This window comes from Prinia subflava, chromosome 1, assembly GCF_021018805.1.
Source record: "Prinia subflava isolate CZ2003 ecotype Zambia chromosome 1, Cam_Psub_1.2, whole genome shotgun sequence".
In the NCBI taxonomy this organism is placed as follows: domain Eukaryota; kingdom Metazoa; phylum Chordata; class Aves; order Passeriformes; family Cisticolidae; genus Prinia; species Prinia subflava.
In genome coordinates this window covers 53,397,512-53,422,352 of record NC_086247.1, presented here as the reverse complement: position 1 = coordinate 53,422,352, position 24,841 = coordinate 53,397,512, and the positions used below count along the sequence as shown (strand labels likewise).

The 24,841-nt window shown below is 40.8% G+C and overlaps 1 protein-coding gene across 2 annotated transcripts in view; it reads left to right on the top strand.

Moving 5' to 3' along the window:
• The first annotated feature begins 2,548 nt into the window (after positions 1-2,548).
• Positions 2,549-24,841, top strand: part of PTPN2 (protein tyrosine phosphatase non-receptor type 2) — a 30,076-nt gene continuing 7,783 nt past the window's right edge. Inside the window, exons 1-7 of one of the 2 annotated variants that reach the window (XM_063396997.1) lie at positions 2,549-2,808; positions 5,380-5,470; positions 12,892-12,992; positions 13,625-13,723; positions 14,874-15,011; positions 21,772-21,981; positions 23,351-23,509. In XM_063396997.1, coding sequence (XP_063253067.1) covers positions 2,740-2,808; positions 5,380-5,470; positions 12,892-12,992; positions 13,625-13,723; positions 14,874-15,011; positions 21,772-21,981; positions 23,351-23,509 — 867 coding nt within the window. In that variant the 5' untranslated portion in view covers positions 2,549-2,739. The remainder of the gene's footprint in view (positions 2,809-5,379; positions 5,471-12,891; positions 12,993-13,624; positions 13,724-14,873; positions 15,012-21,771; positions 21,982-23,350; positions 23,510-24,841) is intronic. The other variant, XM_063397005.1, reaches the window with a different exon arrangement.

Sequence of the window (24,841 nt, the reverse complement as noted above, 5' to 3'; positions counted from 1 at the left end):
TGCTTCATTTACCCTCTGAGTAAAGAACTTCCTCCTAATACCCAATCTAAACCTACTCTCAGTTTAAGGCCATTCAGCTTTGTCTTATCACTTCATGCCCTTTTAAAGAGCATCTATCCATCTTTCTTGTAGGCTTCTTTCAGATACTGGAAGGTCACAAATAGGTCACCCTTGAGTCTTCCCTATTTCAGGCTGAGCAATCCCAATTCTCTCAGCCTTTCCACATAAGAGAGGGACTGTATACATCTATCTGATCAACTTGTTGGCCCTTCTCTGGACTTGCTCCAACAGGTCAATGTCCTTCCTGCCCTGGGGACTCCAGAGCTGGATGTAGCACTCATCCAGGTGGGGTCTCACAAGAGCAGAGCAGAGCAGAGGAGCAGAATCCCAGGATGTGGCTGGCTTTCTGAGCTGCAAGCTCACACTGCTGGCTCATGTCCTGCCACTCACCCACCAGCATCTCCAAGTGCTTCTTGGCAGGGCTGCTCTCCATCTGTCCAGACCCCAGTCTATATTGATACTGGGGTTTCACCGACCACTGCGTCCTGTTAAACCTCATGATGCTCCCATAGGTCCACTTCTCGAGCTTCTCCAGGCCCTCTGGATAGCATCCTGCCCTTCAGATGTCAGTCACACCCCAGTGGCACGCCCAGCCGCTGCCCGTGTGTACGTGCCTGGTGTCGGGCATTCTGAGGGGCCCGGGGCAGCGGGAGCAGGGCAGCCGCGGGGAGCCGGGGCGCACTGCAGGGCGGAGGCCCCTCGGGCGTGGGAGAGAGCAGATACGAACGCTTCCAGGGAAACCTCCCAGTCCGTGAGGGGCCTGTTGAGGGTGGGAGAGAGCCTGCGGCAGGGAAAAACTGTGCCAGGAGTTAAAGCTGAGGACAGGAACCCGCGGGAGAGGAGGCGGTGGCGGGGCTGAGGGCAGGACTGTCACCAGGGTGCGGAGACGCACTGTGACCTCTCAAACTGGGGAAGATTGAAGGGGATCATCTGATCCAGCCTCCCTGCTCAAGCGGGGTCATCCTAGAACACATTGCACAGAACTGCGTCCAATCGGTTCTTGAATATCTCCAGTAAGGGAAACTCCACAACTTCTCTGGGCAATCTGTTCCAGTGCGCGGGCACCCGCACGACGAAGTAGTTCTTCCTCATACCCAGGTGGAACTTGCTGTGCTTCAGTTTCTGCCGTGGCCTCTTGTCCTCTTGCTTGGAACCACGGACAAGAGTCTGGCTGCATCCTCTTGGCACCCTCCCTTCAGACACTTACACACACTGATGGTGCACAGTTCCCCTTTGTGGCACTAATTCACACATTTTTAAGGCGCCGGGCGCTACCCAGCGACCTGTGCTGAGCCAGGAGGCATCCCCCGCCTGCCCGGGGCTCACAGACTGGTGCCCCCAGCAGCCTGCGCAGCGCAGCCCTCTCTGACCCGGCCCCACCCTTGGCTCTGCCCGGCGCCGGCCGGAGCCGCCCCCTAAGGGACTTTCTGTCCCAGTGAGGCAATCGCTGCGGGACACGCCGTTTCTGCTTTCGGGACGGCGAGCCCCGCCGTGATTTGTCTGTCCGACACGTCCACGTCTCCGCACTTCTGCTTTTCGGAACCAGCGGCTGCCGGCGGGGCACATCGCCGGGGGTGCAGCGCTGAGCCGGGCTGGGACTCGCCGGCGCCGGGAAGAGCTCATGCACCTTCAGTGACATCGGCACAGCAATGCAGCACTACAGGCTGAGAGCAGAGTGGCTGCAAAGCGGCCAGTGGAAAAGGCAGTGGTCAACAGCAGCTGAACCTGAGGCGGCAGAGTGTGGAGATGAAGGCCAATTGCATCCTGGCTTGTAGCAGCAGTACTGTGGCCAGCAGGGTCAGGGCAGTGATTGTCCCCTTGCATGCACTTTGGTGAGGCTGCACCTCGAATACTGAGTTCAGTTCTGGGCCCCTCAGTTCAGAAGGACACTGAAGTTCTGTAGCATCTCCCGAGCAGGGCAATGAAGCTGGTGAAGGGTCTGGAGTTATGGCCTGTGAGGAGCAGCTGAGGGAGCTGAGGGTGTTTAGCCTGGAGGAGGCTCAGGGGTGACCTTAGCGCTCTCTACAACTGCCTGAAAGGAGGTTTTGGCCAGGTGGGGGTCGCTTTCTTCTCCTCCCAGTGACAGGACAAGAGGACATGGCCTCAAGCTGCACCAGGAGAGGTTCAGGTTGGACATTAGGAAGAAATTATTCACAGAAAGGGCGATTAAATACTGTGACGAACTGCCCAGGGAGGCGATGGAGTCACCGTGCCTGGAGCTGTTTAAAGGATGTGGCAGTTACTGCCATGGTTTAGTTCATCTGGTGATGTTCGGCCACAGACTGGACTCGATGATCTCGGAGATGTTTTCCAACCGAACTGAGTCCGTGATTTTTGTGACAACAAACGCTCGGTGGCCGTTTGGCGACCGAAGCCCCCGGCCCTGCCGAGGCCCCGCGACACCTGAGTGCGGCCCCGCCCCTCGCCGGGCCAGTGACGTCACCCCAGGTGCTTCCCGCCTCCTCCTCCCGGGGAGGCGTGATCTCCACGGCCCTCAGTGGGCGGGGCCAGGGCTGCGCATGCGCCCGGCGCCGGCTGCGGGACACCCGGTCGCGAGCGTATGTGCGCGCCCGCCGCTCCCGTGAGGCGGGGGGCTGCGCGCGAGCGGTCGCGAGCTCGCCGCTCGGCCTCCTGCGGACAGGCTCGCGCGCCCTGGCGGCCGCTGCGGCCGCCGCCATCATGTCCGCCGCCATCGAGCAGGAGTTCCAGGAGATCGACGCCACGAACGACTGGCAGGCGCGTTATCTGGTGAGCCGAGCGGCGCGGTCGGCTCCAGCCGGAGAGCAGCAGGGAGGGAGGGAGGGAGGAAGGGCGGGGCGAGAGAGCCCAGCGGACCGGCAGCGCCCGTGCACACTTGTGCGGCTCCGCCGCCGCCTCAGCAGCGGGGAGAGCGGAAGTCGCTGGGCCAACACGACTCTTCGCCCTCAGGTGCGGGCAGCGGAGCCGTGGGCAGGCGGTGCGCATGCGCACGCAGGCGGACCCGGGAGGAGGGCGGCGGCGCGCAGGCGCGGGGCGGGGCGCGTGCGCGGCGGCGGCTCTGGGTCCGCGCTGCCCCCGGGGCTCGACCGAGCGGAGCCCGTCTGAGCCGGGGTTCCCGCGGCTGGCGGGCGCTGTGGGGAGCTGCGCCCCATAGTACGGATTCGGCTAAGGCTTGGGTTCCCTCCCGCCCCCTGCGGGTTTGTGCGGCTCCTCAGGCACCCGTGCTCCCTTCTCAGCCCGTTCCCGCTGCCTTGGCCAGCTCGGCGTCTGCTGCGGGGGCCCTGCGCAAGTGCCACTTAGTAAAATACAGTATTTGCCTTTTTTTTTTTTTTTTTTTTTTTTTTTTTTTTTTTTTTTTTAACGAGATTAAGAACTTCCAAGAACAGTCAGTTCCATAAAACAGGCATTACGTATCAGCTGGCATCACTGGAGCAGTTGGTTAAGCCCGCAATATTTTATAGCACTTTTTCACAAATGAGGAAAGAAAACCAACCCCCAAGGTTTTCTTAACTGACTTCAAATTATGCTTTTTCTCTGTTAAATTAGCAATTTATTGGATTTATATGTGATTCAAATACAGTATCTCTACTGCAGTATTTCAGATGTTGCCCTTTTGGATATATGTGTATTACAAATAAGTAGCATCTAGCAAGCCTGCCGGAGTTCAGGAAGGGTTTGGACCATGCTTTCAGGCACATAGTGTGGTTCTTTGGGTTATTCTGTGCATTGTCAGAGTTGGACTTGATCTTTGAGTCCCTTCCAGGTCAGGACATGCTGTGATTCTGTGTGATGGCTGGATATTATGTGGGAAAACTGATTTTAAAATTAGTCATTAAACTTCCTTAAGTTTAATTATTTTTAGCAAGCCTACCCTCCCACACCGTCACTATAGAAGTGCTTCTAGCTATTTTTATGTTTCTTTACCAAAGTACCGGTCTGTTTCTGTGCATTGATGATGCAGATGCTTTAAGAAACAAAATAATGTTGCATCCAGTTTCTGAGTAATATAAAATTCACCTTTCATGGCAACTTGGGTGTGAGTGCCTGCCAGATCCATTCATTCCATATACGAGCTCCCAAAGCTTGTCAGCCATGTCAACAAGAGAAGTTCCAGTGTGCTGCATCAAAATAAAAAACCTAATAAATCGAGAGATTTTTATAGAGATATGTGCAGTATTGGTGCTTGGCAGTTGCTGCTCCCCATTGTGATTTATGTTTGGGGATTGGCAGTACATTTTAAACAAAGGTCACGCAACCAATGCTAAGAATTGGAGCTTTCTTTTGTATGTTATATTTCCACTTGTTGTATTTCCGATTCCCTTCTGCCTGTGTTCATTGTCTGGGAGTAGACTAGACTATTTAGGAAGTTTGAAGACAAAGATAGTGAGAACATTGAGAAGACCAAAGAATGCTCAGTTGTAATAAGAAGTTTAAATGCCCTTTGGGACATAATGATGAAATGTAGCAACATAATCTAAAAATAGAAGGAGAATTCAAAGTGAAATATTGTTAATTCTGTACTGTGCAACATTTCTGCTGAGACGGCATCAGTACAGAGATATAAGACAACAGAATACATTGAAGGCCGTTTTCAGTTTTCTACATAAGGTAATTCTGTATATCTCAGTGAAGTGGTAGAAAAGGTGCACTCAGGGAAGAAATCAATAAAGCAGAACATTCAGAACATGTGAACAGTAGGGTGCTTAAAAGAGTGTGTGAGTTGTGAATACCTCACCGATTATTAGAAGGTTTGTATTAATGTGTGGGGAGAACAGGCTTTGATTCACATTGATGTTTGTGGCTCTAGAATTCTTCACATTGGTTCACGTTTAACTACAGCTGTATGGGATGAGCCATCAAACCACCAAGAATAATCCTATGGCTCTTAACAGTAGCCATAAAATCTTTAACTGGTTTATTTACCTTTGTGGGGTTTTACGCTGCCAGTCATTTTAAAGGAGCAGAATACTGCTGTTGCATCTGAGTCCCTTATTGCTTTGGGAGATAATGTGCAGCTCTGAGATAAACTGTAAGCTAATAAATATCTGGGGCTAGAGTTTTTTGCCCCTTGATCCTGATGTATCAGTTGCTTGTCAAATGGTGCAGACATTTGGTAGTTTTAGGTAAATGTGGGAGGATCTAAATGGCAGCAGTTTGGCCATGAATGAAACGCATCTTCTGAGTGAAAATCACACAGGGGGCAGTAAAAGTTGGTTAAAAAATGCTAGTTATTAATAATGTTGCTTAATTAATAGTATGTGTAGAACACTAGTCTTAATCAGTGGCTACTAGTCTTAATCTTGCTGGCTATAAGTCAATTATTTATTTTGTCTTTTTAAGGAAATCCGACATAAATCCAGTGACTACCCTCACAGAGTTGCAAAATATCCAGAAAACAGAAATCGAAACAGATACAGAGATGTTAGTCCATGTGAGTATCTTTTCTGCAGTCTTTGCAGTAAACTTCGACCTTCTCTTACCCTGTTGACACTGGAGGTGATAAATCGTGGTCATTGCAAATTTTGCATTTTGTTGATTTTTGTAGGCATGTATCCTGTGATAAATGTGAGATTTTTGGTAACACATGGTACCAAATGTACACAAATGTGTATAACAGGAGGGAGAAAAGTCTGCGTGTTAAACTCATTGTGCTGAATGTGAATGAGAGATGGTAGAAAATCATAGGTGTTAGTGTATAGGGAAATTTTTGTGAGCTGGGGGGTAATGCTTTAGAGATATTTTTCTCGTAGGGAAATGATTTGTTTAATAGTGCTTTATCTGTTGTAAATTAAACGAGTATAGAGATTAAGTTAATGTGCCTTGACTAACAAATGTTTTCTTTTTGGACCGAGTGATTCTGTGCATTTTTAAGGTGGTGTGGATAAATGCCACCCAATTTCTACTGTTGTTTTAAAAAATGCTTGAGATTTTGTTGGTTTTGCCTGAATGGTAAATAAAGTATGGAGTGCTTTGTGCTTCCACTAATTGCCATAAAATATTCTTTATACCATAATGATCTTATGTCTCATGTGAAAAAAGCCCTTTTTTTTACACCAGCTTCTCTGCTACAGAGATGTTGTGGGCTTCTTTTCATCAGCATTTTACTTCAGAAATTGTAAGCCAAAATTACTGCAAAAAGATACGTGACCTACAGATAGGGCAAAAGAAATATACAGCCTTCTTTTTTTTGCAGTATATTAAAGTTGGGACAGATAACATATTTGTGTGTTCCTTACGAAGTTTCCCGGAATACTGAAGGGTCCTAAAAACCACCTTGTTACTGGATCTAGAGTTTTTGAAGGGGTGCTGGTGTTTCGTTTGAGAGGCTGGTCTGAGTACCTGTTGTAAGATTTGGAGAAGTGCTGAGCTCCTTGTTTGCAGTTGAAAGCTGCGGTGACAGCATGTGCATAGCACTTCTCCAAATGGCACGGGAAGGGTCCTGGATTGAGTCACAGGGGGCAGATGCAGCGCTGCTCCTTAGGCGCCTGCAGGATGCTCCAGTGGCTCAGTGGGTTCTCCAGTCTGGCGTGGTGCTGCTCCCCTGTGCTGCGCGCTGGTGACACTGAGCACAGGAGCTCAGTGCGTGGCCTCCTTGCTGTGTGTGCGTGGCTTTCCACGGGGGGAGTGTCCAGCGCTGAGCAAGATACCTCAGACGGGGCACGTGGGGTTAGGAGAGGAAGCCAGGCCTCTGGGGGACACGTGCTGCTCTGTGCAGAGGCACGTGGGTGTCCCAGCATTGCTGTCCTGTTGCAGCACAGCATTAGCATCTGACTGGTGCTGAAAGAGATGTTTTATTCACTTTCTGTTTCTTACCTAAGTTGCATGGGGGTTGTAAGACAAGAAGGCAAGAAATTAGATTTGAACCCAGAAGTCCCAGGTTCTAGTCCTGGGTCTAACATCCTGTACAATTTCCATGGCAGAAGCTGTATCCTACCATCTCTCCCATACATGAATGTAATTTATGCAAAGAGAGTGAAAATTTACTTTCAAAGTGTTCATGCTTCTTTATAAAGATAGTGTTTCTAAAAGAAATAAAAATATATTGTATTATTTAAGTAGTATCTAATAATGCCTCCAGTAATACCCTATGGATGTGACTTGTATTCATCTCCTGCAGTTATTTGGAGCTCAGTATTTTCCTTAATCATGGCATGCCTTTTACAGTAGTGAGGACCATCAAGTGCCTTTGCCTCAGCCATGGCAAAGCCTGCTTCTGAAATGCATGTTTAGCCAGTAGAAAAAAATACAAATGATTGTATTAATTTCTGAACTGAGTGCAAAAGCAGAGAGACAGATAAAATCTATATTGAAGTAGTGGTTGGGCTCAGAAAAAGGCTAGAGCTGTTAGTTACACTGACATAAATTACTACGTGATGAATGAACTGAATAAGAGAGGGAAGTTTATGAAGAATGTGTTAGTTTTTAGCGTTTATGAAAGAAAAATGGTTTGAATTTGTCCACCTAGATAGCTTGTAGAACTGGGCACTAGAAACAAAGCTATATCAGGAAAACAGAGCAAAACAGTGTTTGGACTAGTTAATTCCTCCTGAATGTTACTTCTGTGTTTTCAAATATGACTCATAATTGCTTCAGCAAGAGCGATGAGAGTCAGGAGTACAAAGAGACCTGGAAAGGGAGGGTTTGATAAATTTAAGGTTTCAAGGTAGCAGTGCCTAAATTTCAAAGTAGCTAGGATAAAAGCTGCATGGTTTGGTCACTATGGTGAACACATCTAATTGTGGGGCATGTATGCAAGGACATGTTGCAGAAATGTGAGACAACTCAGTCTCACACATTCTTGACACCTCACTCCTTCACTTTGCAAATTTTGCTGCTTTTTAACTGTGCTTAGATGGAAAATGGGTGATACTAATATTCTCAAGTAGTCAAAGGCCTTCATAATCAGCTGTTGGACTTTTAAGATCCAGCTACTTAATCATACTGTAAGACATAATTTTAAAAAAGAGTTTTATTTCTCCAAAAATAATGAGAAAATAGTTTATTAACTGTGGTAGCCACCAAGTCAGTCTAAAATCTGAGGTGCTACGTCTGTAGGAGGCAATGCAGAGATTGTTCAGTTTGACAGAAAATATGTCAATTGCAAGTCCAGGAAAAATTACTTGGGTTAGTTTGCCCCATTTCAACTGTGATACCTGGGACAAGTACACTGAAACAAACTTGTGTCTGTTACATACATTTCTAGATAAAAATTGATTTCTGTGTGCTGGGAAAGACTAATCATCTCTGCCATTACAGTTGAGTTTCACAGTGTTTCCAGTTTTGTAAGTATTTTTGTTAGTGCCCATTTTTGTTGGCTAAAGAGCTGTAGCATATGTAAGTTTGGTTTGGTAAAAGTGCTCAAGAATTATTGCCTATTACTGAATTACTGAAAAAATATAGCAGTCTAATAGTGTGGTATTAGTCTAGAATAGGCAGAGGAACATTTTGGCTTCATCGTACTGAAACAGGAAGTTAATCTGAAATAGGTTTGGTTTGACAGCCAGTCATTTCCGGACAGATGAAACCATTTCTCAGAAAACGTCGTTAACAGAGGACAGTAACTTGTGAGGTTGTTATTCTTTTTTAATAATTTTAATGGAACTCCAAGGATTTCTGTAATTAACTTTCCTTCTAAATCTTATCCTTAGCTGTTACCAGAGGAGTCTAGTGTCTCAGATTGACAGTAAACACCCTTAGAGCCGAGTTCCCAGATGTACAGGCAAGAAGGAAATCCCCTCAGCAAGACTGGCAGGATTTTTTTTTGCCTTTTTCCTTTTGAAGGGTATATGGGTGTTTATGCAGTTTTCTCTTCAGCCTTCCTTTTTAACACAGTGTGTGGCTCAAGAACCTGGGTCATCTGAGCATTTTTGCTGATAGATCATGTTGCTTTTGGAAGGTCTTGCAAAGTATTGATTTCTCATGCTTTCTTCCTGTGGCCTTGAGTAGATCTTGTGTCAGATCTTTCAACCGTAGGCTTACAGTTGGCATAGAATACAGGAGAGGAACATGAAGAGTATTTTGCTTTACAGGGAACAGAGTTGGAGCTGATTTGAATGGTTTTACACATGGTGCTGATTAATTATCATTGCAGGAATGTTCTCTTTCTGTCCTGTGTTTCAAGTGTATGCGCTGAGAACAGGGAGATGTTCAGCCCAAAATTAGCCTGCTGCATTTCTTGTCCATATTAGAAGCTGACATTGATGATTTTTATGACATTATCTAATGGTTCTCTAAAACATCTTACCACGTGAAACGTTCTAAAATAAATTCAACCTGCTGTTGACTTTGGAGATACTTCTTCCTCTGAGGTTGGGGAAGAGGGGAATTTTACAGCACATGCTGATCTAAACTTGAATGTGCCTTAAGATTTTTTTTTCCATAGTCCTGCTGACGAGTGTAAGGATGCTGTGCAGCAGTGACACATTTCAGTGTGAATCCATTCCAGTGGCGAGCTAGGCCGTGAGTGATATGGTGGCATTCCTTGTGTACAGCCAGTGACGGGGTGGTTAAGAAAAGTCGTTTTGCCTTTCCTTTGCCTTAGGCTACCTCTGAAATTTGAGACTGTTAGTCTAGTGACAGAGTATTGCAATTTGAATAATTTAGCAGCCCAGATAGACTAGATCTAGATTAGTGAAATGGAGGGGATTTGTTGGTAGGCGGGAAAGGTCAGGCAGGGTCACTGGGATGGCTTGCGGCTGCATGTTTTATTTATGACATTCTTTAATCCACTAAGTAGCATTTCTCCTTCCTCTGTTGTTAATAGCTCTATATTTGGGGGACCAGAGACATCTCTTGGATAAAAGATAATTTTGAAGTTCTAAAGTGTTCTAGAAACACAGTTGTTTTATAACAAAAACCTTTCATTAAACAACTGCAATAACTGCGTGATGTAAAATGCCAAACATTTTGTATCTTGATTTTAACTGGATCTGTCATTTTCTGTCAAGCGAGGGGTGAGCAGACTGATGAGAATTGTGAAGTCTTGCCATTATATGGGAAGTATTGTCAGTGGGACAGGGTTTCACTGGAAATGGGTAATCAAGAGTTTGCTTCTCTCTGACAGGGTTGTTCTGGAAGTGTTTTTTCTCAGGAGCCAGAATGAGAATAATTTTTAAGGTTTCCACTTCCTTTTCAGGGTGCATAGTTTGTTGAAATAGGGGAATTAGTGCTTCAGAAAATGAGTACTGTATTTTAGCTGCTGTGGCCATGGCAACACATAAGATAAATCTTATCTTAAAGATAGGTTTATCATTCATATAAATCTAAGTACTTTGTAACTGGAAATTATATACGTACAGGAAATACATTACAGCTAACTCACTGTCAAAAGTTGGCTTGCTTCAGTTAATTCAGAAGAGCAAGCCAGGGTTTGAATGAGGTTTCTAGGTCATTGTGTCCTTTAAGAGCCTCATCCCTTGAAAGAAGGGAAATCAATATATTCTACTGTTTTTTCTTTTTTTTTTTCTTTTCCCTGTGGACAGTCTGCCAGAGTACTTGCAGGATCTCCTCTGTTTTGGTTGGGGAGGGAGAGGGAGGCTGTCTGTGCATAGAATTAGGTGTAAAAGGACTTTAAAAGAAACAACTTGCAGAACTTTATCTGTCATGTTTACAAAGCAGAATTTATAAGAAGGGAAAAAGTGAATGTGAGAATGTGAGGATTAAAGCAGGAATCCTCCTTAGAGACTGCAGCTCTGCCCCTGGCAGCAGTACAGCAGCTGCCGCGGGGTGATTAAACTGTTAACAGCGCCTGCTTGCGTCACCTTTCCGAGAACACTGGTACCGGTATGTGTGATTTACTATAACAAGATCTTAAGTTTTTCCTGTTGGCAAATGACATGTAATATTTACAGAGGTCTTGGTTTCTTTCCAGTAGAAACATTTCAGATAAAGTGATACATGAAAGGAAAAAGTAATGCTTTCCTATCCCAGCAAAAGAATACAAAGAGATATATTTTACTTTAAAATGCACATGTGTCTTAATTTTGCTGTGTCTTGGCTTTGATAATTTTTTTTTTCTTCACACAGGGATATTATTAATCTTATAAGACTCCTGAAAGTTAAGATGGTGTTGCCTTACAACTGCAATGATAGTGAAAACAGACTAACATAGTATATTTTATATCAAAAATAAATTTTCAGCATTTTTCTGTCCTCTGCATGTTCATACGTGAATGCATATAAAACCTAGGAGCTAAGGGAGGTAGGGCAGCATCCCCAAATTTCAGTGCTTCAGCAGCAGCAAAATAGTTCTATTTTACGGGTGACTTCTTTACTTGAATCCAACAAGATCGTCTTTGGCAGTTGCCAATAGCTGATAGATGGGGGAGCACGTAAAGGCAGATCAAGACCCAGTAAATGTACTTTTCCCTGGTTTCCAAACACATGGAAAGTATTCATATTAAAATCTCACAAGCAGTCTGTAGAACAAGCGTCTAATTCAGCAACTGGTTTTTGATTGCCATCAGCTTTTTGTCTATCCAGGTTTGTATTTATGGATTTCTGAGATAAAAGCCTTGAGCTGCACCGGCTGGCTGTGAGTTCAGCTATTGGAGTTGTGCTGAGTTTGATACTTGCTAGTCACTAATGTCAAAGCTCGTGGCTTTTTTCCTAAAGGAAGTGAGCCTTTTGGTGCAAGGATGGGTGGGCTGGCATTTTAACAGCAATCTGGGCTGTGATTGAGTTTTGTGGGTTAGACAAGGTGAATTTTAAAAACTGGTGTTGCATCGTAATTGACTCTGCTGTCAGTTTCCTTATGGAATCTCTTCCATCTCTTTCTGAAATATGTTGAAGTGGCTCAAATTAATTTTAATGTGCTATTTTCATTTACTCTTCTTAGTCTGCTAGGTGTTGAGCTTCAGGAAGTTTACAGTCAGTTGAATCTCATTTTTTGGCATGTAGTTGTGTTCAAATTTTAAACTGAAAGTGCTGTTTATTTAATACAGTGACTGCTAAATGGCTGAAGGATTACTTACTGTGAACAAGTGTGATTACCTAAATGTCTGCTAGAGGTTCATAAATCAGGTACTAAAAGGTTCTAGGAACAACCACAATGACTTTTTATTATGCAGTTTTTTAGTGTGATAGTATGATAATCTTTCTGATATTAATGGTAGAATTTTAAACAGAGTCCTTTGCTTGCCTCTGCTGTAAACATGGGAATCATTGGTCTTGCGTATATAATTTTGAGGTGAAACCATCTAGTTAGATTATGCTTCATTTAATTGGATGATTTGTTGAATATTTTTGGTTTTCCATGTGCCTTTTTAGTATTTTTATGTTGCATAATATTAGACAATAGCATACAGGGAAAATGAAATTGATCAAAGCCTGGCTGAATTACTGAAAGTAGATTTTACTGGGGTTTTTGTAGCTGGGTGAGCTTAACTTTATGACTCTACGTCAACCTTTCAAACTTCGGTTCAACAAAAACCTTTGAATTTTGAACTTAGGAAATAGTGCAGTGGAGTTATCTGGTGTGATTGGACAGTGTTGTCTGGTGTGAGCTGTTGTGCTGTTGTATTAAGGAAATGTAACTGTTGAGGGATGACAGTCAGGCTTTAGGCTTGTGTGGGAGGATTATTTTGTTTGGTTGGTTTTTTTTAAAAAAATAGGTATTCCAGTTTTCCGAGCAGCTTCTATTAATAGCTGCTTGAAATTTGATGGAATGCCAAGGGGAGAATGGGACAGTTATTAAAGTTATGTGAGAAATTAATTTCCCTCATATTTGTTATTTGTTGTTTGGGTCATACAATAGAATTTAATTCTAGTTGCTTGTCAGACCTAAACTTACCTGTTAGACAGTATTCATCTAGATGGATGCATCATTAATTCTTAATTTTCTTTGAATTTTAGATGATCACAGTCGTGTAAAACTCCAGAACACTGAGAATGACTATATCAATGCCAGCCTAGTGGTCATAGAAGAAGCCCAGAGATACTACATTTTAACACAGGTAAGTAGTACAATTACTGGGTTATTATGGGGATTGAGAATCTAGGGAGGAGGATTTGTGCAGTTGTAATTTGTATTTGGATTGTTTCTTGTCTCGATGAATTAAAGTTATCTCATATTAACTGCCAGTGGGATGGAGTTGAGAGCAGATTATTTTATGTTTTAAGAAAAGCTAAAAGGGATATTGAAGTATGTGTAATTTGCTGCATATGAAGCTTCTCAAATATTTCTTGCTCTTTTCTTCAGTTCTTTTGTTGTAACCTATTAAGGTTACAACAATACTTCAGCCTCCATCTTGTACCTTCTGAGCATGCTTGCAGTAGCTTTTCTTCTAACAGCACAATAGCATTTATGCTTAAACCAAAATATCCCTTCCCGGGGTTCATATTGTATTGTTGTTTGGGTTAGTTTGGTATTTTTTTCCTTTAAAAAACCCAGCCCTTTTAAGTCATGGAATGATCTGTGTAGTGTGGCTACTTTCTTGTCTGCCGTTTATTTCTATCATTCTGTTAATAATTTGTTTAAACTTAAGAGGAAGGCTTTTTCCTGTTACCCACAGTGAACTATTAACTGTGCTCAAACACTGCTTAGCCTATATATTCTCATGCCTATTTTTGTATTTCTTATACACAGGGTCCACTACCTAATACATGTTGTCATTTTTGGCTAATGGTATGGCAGCAACAAACCAAAGCAGTTGTCATGCTGAACAGGATTGTTGAAAAGGAATCGGTAAGTGACATGAGGCCTAACGTTATAAAAGAAGCCACACTATTTCAATACAGTTGAGCAAAGTTCGATTGTTACATTAGAAGAACTAACAAAGGTTCTCACTGGTGGGCAGTATAATGGGTATTTAATACAACAGTGAAGGGAGGGAGAGAAGACATACAGGTCAGTTGGATGAAAATAGTGTCTAACAAACGTACATCCAGAAAGGTGAAAGTAACATTCTGAGAAAGGATGTACACATAGAACTGGTGAGGAGTAGAGGCAGTGTAAGATGTTCCTTGGATAGAATGGAAGGTGGGAAAACAACTAGCTTGAGATTATTTCTTCTAAATGTAGCAGAGTAATGTATTTGTTTATATAGAGGTGTTAACTGTGACAGTGAAGGCAGACTGCTGCCCAAGAATTACTACATCGATCTAGTTATTTTTGATGCTTTAAAACCAGTGACATACGTGCAGAATACACAAATCTTCTGTTATGATGTCGTTTTTCTGCTGTTGTGCTTAAAACCATTGCAGATTTTTGTTTTATATGCATGTCACGTGAGGTTTATGGTTTTTATTCAGTGCAGATTAGTGAAAAAAAATCGACTGGTCTGTTAAAAAAAAAAGTCATCTATTTTCTTGTGCAAAAAATTTCTTTCAGAAAGTTTGCAGAGGTGGAGCAATACAGGACAAAGAATAGTTTTGCATTGGTTTGTTCATTTTTAGTTTCACTAGAACCTTCCAGTATTCAGCAAGCTGGGGTAGAACTGGATTAAATAGATGACTTCTGTAAATGTGCAGGTGTACAAGTCAGAAAGAAAGGGGGAAATGCTGAAACAGCTGAGCTGAGATCTCAGTTCCCTGTAGAGAACTAGAGGGGGGAAAGGGAAGGCTTAAGATGTATCTCAAAACATGCTAGCCATGTGGTGAAAGAAAATACAAACACATAAAGCTGGAATGCGTAATAGCCACTGAAAGAGTAGTAATCACTTGGCTGTAAACATTATGGACTTCAAGAATTCCACAAAGTGGGAGCAGGTACTTGAGTCTACTGTATTGAACAATGTGCACTCAGAGTCTGTACATGCAAAGCCCAAGATACTAGGATATTTAACAAGGTTTTTCTTTTTTTTTTTCTTCTTTTTCTCTTTAAAAAAATCCATTAGGTGAAGTGTGCACAATACTGGCCAACAAAAGAAGAGGAAGTTATGACATACAGTGAGACAGGTTTCCGTGTGAGACTAGTGTCTGAAGACGTCAAATCCTATTACACGGTGCATCTACTGCAATTAGAAAATATCAACGTAAGCTTTCCTCAGTCTGTACAGCTCCTAGTCATGGGCTTAAGTGTATAATGAGAACCACTTAGCATGATGTCACTTCAGGTTTGAGTGAGCTCTTACACTGGAAATTCTAATGCACTTTGCTTCTGAGAATGTTGAAGATGTTTGTGTGGAAACAAGCAAGTGATTTAGACCTCAATCTATACATTAGGAGAGATAACATCTTTGGCATTTGTATACTTATATTTTCCATTTGGCAGCAGCTTAACATGCTGAATTCTAAATGATGGTAGTGGTGATTCTAAGAGGAGATGTAAAAACTAACTTAAAGGGAGGAACACAAGAGTGGAAAATTCTGATTTCCTTTGAATATCAGAAACCTGACTGAGTAATTACTGATTTTTTTAGTGGAACTTGAGTTTTCCGTGTAATTTAGTCCAGCTGCCTTAAGTTTGTGGGGGGAGGGGTGATTACCACCTCTAGATAGGTAACTTTATCTCCTCTTGCTTCCCTCCACTTTTGCTCCACAGGACCAACCATCCTTTTCTCTTAAAAAATTAAGAGATTAAACTTTGACAATTTAACCAAGTTAAGCTCAAAAAAATTGTTCCTGGCCTGAGCTTGGGGTGGAATTTGCTGCTTCTGTTTCAGAGTGGAAGACAGGATTGAAGAGCTTGTCTGTTTGTTCCAGCTATGTCTTGTAAGATATTCTCTCTCCCTATAAATCTTGCCTTATATTAATTGAAGGTGCTAGTATGGCAAGTTTTCAAGGTTGTCTTTGTCAGAGAATTTGGGAAAGGAAAGCTTGAAGTTGTTCTGCATGTTGTTTTATACAACTATTGATATATTTGTTCTCAAATATTTGAATTTCTAGTAACTATTGATGGTATTCTGAGATAATATTCATTAATTCATAACCTCCCTCATGAGATCAACATGATAAAACTTGGCATGTTGTTTCTTAGTCTTCTCTATGTTAGAAGAGCTTTATGAAATACTGTCCTGCTGACCTGAAGAACTTCTCTTTAGTAGTTTGTTTATTGACAGCAAAAGCAAAAGAAAGATGAGTAATGGTGGCTAGCTAGTGCTTGAAAAAGAACAACTCTTCCTTTTGGAAAGCTGAGGCAAGTTTTCCTAACTACCAAAGTGTTCTTTGTGGAATTGTTTGTCTGATAACACAAACAGTAGGTTTGGCCCTTCCTTTTAAACTTCCTATTTTCAAAGGATGAAATTTTCTTTATGCATATATGTTTGAACATAACATTAAGGATGCAGTTTTCCTTACATGTATATGTTTGAACATAACATTAACTGTAGAATGCAGAAATGCCTACAGGAACAGCTCAGTGTATACTGGGTAGACTTTTGAGTTGGAGCTATTGAACTCTTAAATTTCAGGGTTTGTTTTGGAGCAGCAGTGCAGGCCTGTCAGCACTGTACAGAGTTTCTTGTGTGTCATTGTCCTGGTTTAAGATGGCAAACTTATGGTTTATGGTTAGGGTCAGAACATACGGCCAAAACAGTTACACAAATCAGTTTCACAAATAATCACCAATCTTTCTGTAATGAAGTTTTATCTCTCTAGCACTCTGGTAAGGCTCCATCAATATTAACTCCAAAGCATAATTTTTGTAGAAGAAGCAGAACATACTTGGTTACTCAAGCAAAAAAAGCTGCATAGTTTCTAGTCTAACACTGTCAATGTTACATGCAGCCTTTTATAAGAATTTGATAATTATACCATAAAACTTGTGGGAACTGAGTATTCACAGTAACTTGAAATGTGAGCTTTAACTGTGTTTATGTAAGTTATTCTGGAGGGGCCTTTGGGGGAGGCAGACTGTAAGACATTTAGCCACTCAATGCCTGGAATATAGGATGACTCATGAACAAAATATACTCTGAATGCCAAGAATACTTAAATTTTTAGTATTTCCTTGAAAACTGAGAGAAGCAAGGTTGTCTTTATAATGCAACCATTCTGAGTTCAAGTTTGTCTTACTGCAGCAAATCTCTTTAAGACATAAACAAAATACTGGTATATGAAGAGTAAAGTGTTTATGTTGTTACCAATGAAACAACCTCTGAGTATTTGGCTGGTTTCACTGCTGTGTTTGTTAAAGATTACTTAGAAGTACAGGTGGGATTGGGGGCTGTTCTTTTTCAGGATTGTATCAAGACATTTGTTGGTTTGATTTTTTTTTTTTTAATATCTATTATAAGAAAAAAATTTTGTTCTTGGGCCTAGCACAGTCCAGTAAGGCTTTGGAGAGAAAATGGTGTTTATTGGTATCTTTCCAAAAGTTTTGAAAAGATTCCTAATGTTCTTTGTTTTGCTGGTGATTATTTTAGAATTTCCTTATTTTTTTTTTGCCAGACCCAGTCTGCATTTTAGAATACAGGCACTTGAAGCTGCTTTTCCACCATGGTTCATTTTGTGTCCTCCATGGATTTGGTGGTGTCAGTTGTTAGCTCTTCTGAAAGTTGAGTGCTGCTTTCTACTGTAGTAGGTCAGGTTCTAAACAGTTCCTTAACAGAGACTTACTCTGAAGGCTTCCACCAACCAGTGCCTCTTGGAAAATAAGGGTAGAAGGAAGATACTGTGCTCATGTTAAAATTGTGTAATCATTTATGTGTGAAGCTGTTGAAAGGCTGTGATTTGAAGCAAAGTCTCCCAGCTTATTGGAGAAGTGATGGTATGGTGTAGGATACATATTGTTAAATCTATAAAATAACCTTTTTATGACAATGTTGATGTCTAACTTGGGAAAAGCTCCACCTTGTGTTGAACGCGTATTTTTATATTGTTCTTTATTGTTGCTTTTAGTTGTTTTTTTTTCTTTAATGTCACAGCTCTGTGTATTGGTCTTTAGAGAAAGAAAACTTCGTTTTTAGTAATCTCTGGTGTGGCAACCCAGATATCCTGAGAAAGATACAGTATGACACATAAAGAATGCTTATAAGCAAAAACATGTACTGAAGAATTCAGGCAAGCTATGTGAGGGCAAATGAACATCAGATCTTCAGGGAAAGCAGGAATTGCTTGGATGAGGAAATGGAGCAGTGGAATTTGAAATTGAAGAAGGAACCTTTCTGAATCTATCTTAGACTGGCTTTCTGGAAGTAATACAGCAGTAGAAGAAGTTTGCAAAGAAAATTCTTGTTGGGGGAGAAAGGACTAGGAGAAATGAACTAATTTAATGTGACATGGGTGGTGTGATAATTCAGAGTCAGGACTGTTAATAAATCCCAAGTGGAATCTTTAGTCCTCCACAAATAGTAAATATTTGGAAAAAAACAATAGTAAAATGGGTTCTCAACTTAGTACCAAGCTTCTATGTGGCTGTGACTGTTAGATTAAGGTAATGCAGGACTGCTTAGTGGCCCTCACTAGCTGATCCCGTGGATAAACCAGAATGTTTGTGATGATTATGTGGCCCCTGTATTTTCAGGACCATTTTTATTTAAATTTTGGAAAACATTTTGGCCATCATGAATGAGCAAATAGAGGAGGCTCTGGTAGAAGTTGATTTATATTTTTTGAATTTCAGTTTGTAGAATATTGCCATTATAGCATGCCTTTTCATTTTTCTATGATTGAAGTAGTTGTTAACGAACCCAAGGCGTGTTCAGTAAATACAGGACCACTGTAGGGTTGTAGGTATGTTATATATTTGACCATTTCAGTAGCACTTTGATTATGGCTTTTATAAAGAGTTTGTGAAACTTGATAGACCAGCATTTTTTTGTCTTCCTGATTTACTTGACCTTGAAAGCACCAACTTAACCTTTGAGCATTTTGGTAGTGTTTTTACTCATGTTCAAACTCCCAGGGACTGAACACCCTGAAGTTACTCTTAAGATTTTTGCTCCTTTTTGTTTCGAGTGATTAGATAGTCACTGTAAAAAGGTTATGGCAAGGCTTGTTTTGCTGGAAGTTAATCCAATGGGCTATTCCTTTTCTGCTCAAGTCCTCGTGTGCTTCTCTGTAACTCGGAGCTTGTGCTTTGATTGTCCTTTGATTATACTGTTGGTGTTTCCAGCAGTCAGTGCAGAGCTGTGCAGGGTGGAGGCAGCTTTATAAGTTCATCAGGTTTAGCTATCTTGGTTATTTATGGAAAGCTTATCTGAGTAGTTCATCAAACTTCCACAGTTTGAATAATTAAAAAAAAAAACCCAGCTGTTTAAGTGTTGTCCCATGATTATTCAACACTTTTTTTTGGTAGCTAGTCTTAGGGAATAAATCTTGGAAAATTGTGTTGTGGTTACCATAGAACAAGCTGGTTTTCAGTTACCATGCAGAAATACATCCCTTGTGTATAACATATAAAATTTTATATTGCTGCCTGAGTCTTGAAGTCCAGGGGTTTTTATTTTAAAAGATCAGCCAAATTAAATTAGTTGTTATTTAAATTTGAATTTTTGTCCATCAACAGTTGTGAACCAAAAAGCCAGAGCTCTTCTGGTAACAGTCGCACGTCACTTCGTGTAAGTGCTGCATGGCTCAGTGACTGGGAGCTGTTTAAGAAAGGCTGGTACAGATCCTCACAAAGGCAGTGTTTCAGCTCTACAGCTTCACTGCCAAGCACCACTTGAAAGAGCCATTCTGTTTGAGAGAGCAATGTGGGAGGTTTGAAATACTCAAATGGGATTTGGCTGTAGGATTAGAGACTGTGAATTCAAAGATGACCAGCTGGTTCCAGTGCCTTGCAAAGGACTCTTGTAGAGAGATGAAGAATTTAGGTATTTTTATAATGAGCTGAAGGGATGGAAAATCATGGGATGGATAAAACCTTCATACAAGAAAGGAAAAAAAAAGTGATTCTGTGGGTTAGAGCAGAGTGACATGTACAGCAGCACAGTTTCATCTCTCTTTTAGAAATAATTATTTCAGATTAGTGTGTAATGGGGTGACACTTAGCCATACTTTGTTCTTTTTCTTTAGGAAAATGATGTCAGTGCTTGTTACGGATGGTATTGGATAAAAAACCCACACAAAACAACCTCTCAACCAAACAAAAGCCCACACAAACCCCACAGGTCACCTTTTTTGAGGTGACAAAAATCAAATGACAAAAAAGGTGAAAGGTGGTTTTGCCTTCTTGAAGTGTAAGGGATACTTTCATCTGGAATGTTCTTTCAGAATCTTGAAGTAGGGAGTATCAATTACCACCTACAAAGACCGTGTAGATTCACCAGAAGCAACTTCAGCCTCTACTTAGCATGTGCATTTAGCTCACCTCTCCAGTTTTCTTCTTAATTTTGTTTCTAAAGTGATGAATTATTTTTCTTAGAACTAGAGGAAATTGCTTAAGTGTTACTTCCCAATTTCTTACGAAAAATGTGTTTCCTTCATGGTTTTTAAACAAACAGATCATTGAGTTCATTTGTGAATTAACTTTCTACTTGCAAAACTGCTCCAGACAAGGGGAAGTCCCAGTATATTCATACAATGTAGGGCCTGGTACTCCTTTTTACCCCTATGAGATCTTAACACAAACTCATTTCCCAATATCGTAGATCACACTTCGTTGTCCTTGTTGAGCAGCTAGCCAAAAGACAAAATATTTCTGGAAGATAACTGTGGATCTGAGAGTGACTGGAGTCATGCTAATATCCACTATTTTCTGTGAAAGTATTGGCAGTCTTGCTGTATTGGGCATTGAATGCAAAAGACAAGTTGGGAGACTATTTTTGTTCCTGCGGAAACCATGAAATGGATTCTTTTAGTTTCACAAAGGAATTTCGTAAGTTGTCTCTCATAAGAAGTAGAAACAGACTGAGCAGATGAAAAACAGTAGAATTTCTTTTAATTTCATGGCTATATTTTACTGTTGCTGAAGAAGAGAAATAGCTTTTCTTGTGTACGTTGATTTTAAATCTTTTTCTGTTCAAACTTTGCCAAGGTTATGGGAAAAATTAAATAACTGAAATAATAAATTATAACTGAATTAATTAAAAATAACTGAATTAATAAATTACAAAAAACCTTGAGCATTTCTAAAATTCCTGAGCTAAAATCAGGGATCATTTTGTCTCAGAATCACCATGGTAAGGAGTAGCATTTAACAGCAAGTCTGAAGTGAGTTCCATAAAAATATGATCCAAATTTCATATCCATACTCTCTTGCTCTTTTCAGTACGTGCAGTTAGTTGGTTGTGTTAGGAGAGGAACTCTAACAGATTGGGTCTGAAGCAGCTGTATGATTTTGGAATCCTACTTTTTTACTTCAAAAGATAGAAGATGTCCAGCAGAAATCTTGCTGGATGTCCTGCTGTATGGGCTTTATAGCCTTTTCCAGGAAGGAGCGCTTCCTGCTCCTCTCAGTAATGTGGTTAGTATAAAGGAGATGTAATACCTCTTGGCATTAGAACTTGCTCTAAGCAAGAATGCAGAATGTGTACAATGCTGACATGGATTTTTTCAGTCATGTTAATTCTGGCTGTCCAGTAACTGCAGTCAGCAGTTGAACTGCATTATTGGTAGACAAAGAAAAATATTTGGGAGTAAGTAGTAAAGCAAGCCAAACATAATATTGGAAGTTTGAGAAGAAGGAAAAACCAGCGTGTGGTAATAATTGCAAAGCAGAAGAACTCAGGTGAAACTGCTTCAGCATGCAGTGTTGGTTGTCATCCAGCTTGAAGCAAGTTGCTGGGTTGTCCATCTCAATGGGAGGTTTAAAATAGAAAATAGCTGTTGATGGAGGTTGGGGAGATGTGCGCTAACTGAGCCAAAGAGGACTGCTTTCTAGCTGTAGTGTTTATTTGTGTTCACTTGTAGAGTGGTGAGTCCAGGATGATCTCTCATTTCCATTATACTACATGGCCAGACTTCGGAGTTCCTGAATCCCCAGCCTCGTTCCTGAACTTCCTGTTTAAAGTCAGAGAATCTGGTTCCCTGAGTCCCGAACACGGACCGGCAGTAGTGCACTGCAGTGCGGGAATAGGACGTTCCGGCACATTTTCATTAGTAGATACTTGTCTTGTTCTGGTAAGTGTTTGCATTTTCTGTCATCCCTTCCCTTCTCCTGACACCCTGCCAAGCTTCCCAATATGGGCTTTTTGGTCAGAAGGCTTTAAAAAACATTGAAGTTAATGACATTCCAGTGGAAACTTAATTTAAGACATCATGCTCTTTTTTTCTTCACATATTTTGATGGCAAAAACACAGCTCTTGAAATGCATTTACAAATCCCTCTTGAAGTACCCCAGGACTATTATATATTCTCGGAGCTTCCTGGAAAGTAAATTGTAAACATTCTTTTCATTTTATGTACGATGTGCTTTGAAAAGATTGAGGATTGGTTGGTTTTTCCACGGAAAAAGCTTGTGAATATATATTGAGATGATTGAATCTATAAGTCTTTTTCTCCAGAGCCCTTTTCTTAAGCATGCAGAAAAACTTTCATTGTTATCTGAACTAGGATCAGAACTCAGGCTTGCCCCTGGTTCTCCTGCAGTGTGTAATGGAGGGTGGTGCAGGATTTCCCCTGCTGTGCAGCCCTCTGGGTAGTGGGGCTTGGTAGCCAGTTCCAGTGCCACATGCATGTTCAGATTTTTTGCTTACTTAGTGAACTGCATCATCCATAATTGCTCATTACATGAGTGAACCTTGAATGTTAAATAATATTTTAAGTAAATTAAAATTTTTGTTGGACTTGAAAGTCCAGGCACAGAGTTTTTTGTTTGTGCCTGGTAATAGTGAAAAGGACAGCACAGGTTTAACTGAAATAGGATTTCAATTAAATTACAAGAGACACATTTTCTGATTGGGTTAGATCCTCTCAACTTATTTTTTGTTGGATTTTTTTAATTTCAGTTTTTCTTTGGTTTTATGCATTTTGAAAAAATAGGAGGTTTTGCATATTTTGATGCAAATGTACTTCAAAAACACCTTGTGAGTGTAATGTGGGGACAAGCATGTGCATTGCTTGGATTTGGGGTTCTGCTTTAAATAAGGAAACTTCTGCCATATTCAGTCAGTCTGAATTGCTGTTCTATTCAGAAGCAGTGGGAAATATTACTTTACAGCTCTGATTCTTACAGTCCTATTTCAAAGTCCTAATACAAGCCTGAATGAAATTGAGCATATCTAAATGTCTTAATTTTAAGACTTAATATTAGGGAACTCATTTATTTGTTTAATACATGATCCTTGATTTGTTCATAGTAAGTTTTCATAAGATTGTTTGCATTTTTTCTTCAAAAACAAATTAAAAATAATTTGAGATGTTAGTCTTCTATATTAGTAATAGAAGCATAATATGAAGGAATTGATTTTTAGATTGAATTTTATGACTAATTTTTCTTGTAATTATTTTTATATACCATTGACACTTTCAATGTAACTTGCTTTACAGATGGAGAAAAAAGACCCATTTTCTGTAGATATTAAGAAGATATTACTGGATATGAGAAAATATCGAATGGGACTTATTCAGACTCCTGATCAACTAAGATTTTCATATATGGCTGTAATAGAAGGAGCAAAATTTATAATGGGGGATTCAACTATACAGGTAAATGTTTAGCTCCACGTATTTGAACAACAGAATGCAACAGTAGTAAAAAATAAGATCCAGATTATTTTAAAATGTGATTTTCTTGGATTTTTAGATAATTAGCCTTTTTCAGTAGATGCCTAGGAGGTATCAAAGGGTATCTGTTGAGTGCCTTCTATCAAACCAAACTTTTAACCCTGTGTCCCCTCTTACATAGAATACGAAAATAATTAGTCTGTCCTAATGTTTAAAAAAAAAAGTTCAGTTGATGTTTTCAATACTAAAAAGGGAAAGTAATGCCCAGTGTCCCTTTAAAGCTGGCAAGGATCTTTTTTTAGAATTTCTTGATCTTTGCTGTTTTCCTAGCATTTAAGTTGCCTGATGCTACACATAATATTTATTGGTAAAGTTGCCTTGTTTCTTCATAGCCCTAAAAATTTGTATTTACAGATAGTACAGTCTAGCCAAATGTAATGATTTTGAGTGCAAAGATATTACGAAATCTCACTGTTCTATCAGTTTGGCTTGCAGGCATAACAGCTTACAGCTTTGTTAAGTGGCTGGGGCTAGGTGTGGGGTTAGGCTGGGAGGAGAGGCTTTGAAACACATTTAATTCTGATTTCATGTACTAGGGCTTTTTTGTTTTGTTGATTTCTTAAAAATCACAGATAGAGCAGATAAGCTAAAACACATTTCCTTTCTTTGTGGTATTTGTAGTGGTCTGATTCTTCCCTTTAATAAATGTGTCTTGACTTGCTGTGTAAATGAAGAAATAATTTTACACAACTGCTAGTCAACACCTAGTGTGCTGCTGGTCTGACACCTGTGCCATATGTCTAGAAGACTTCATGATTCATCCTAATGTTAACAGCAATTTAGTCTCTTCATTTTGTGGAAGCTGTTTCTGGTGGTATGAGATACTGTGTCCAGTAATATTTTTCTGCTTGGCTTTTTTTAAAAGCCGTGCTCCAAACTGAGCAGCTCTGATTCCCACACTTACCCATCTAGATCACAGGATTTCTTACTTCTGGATTCAAGGGAGCATTGTTGACTCAGAATACCGCTTGTCACGTTCAAGTGTGTTATTTATTCATAGTAAGAGAATGCCTGGGAAGGCACACTTCTCATTTGTTCTCTTGTTCTTGTTATGATTGTTCAGCTTATCTGCCTTAAATCAGTGTTTCCTGCAGTGCAGGTATTTGTCCTGGTGCTTCTCTCTTTAAGCCTCAGCATTATGAGCAGAAAATCAATTGGCAGTGCTCAAAAAGCATATTTCTCCTTTCAAGGTCAGCTAGGTCATTTTTATTCCATAAGGAATGGTTGTACTCTTCAGAGTATGAGAGGTATTCA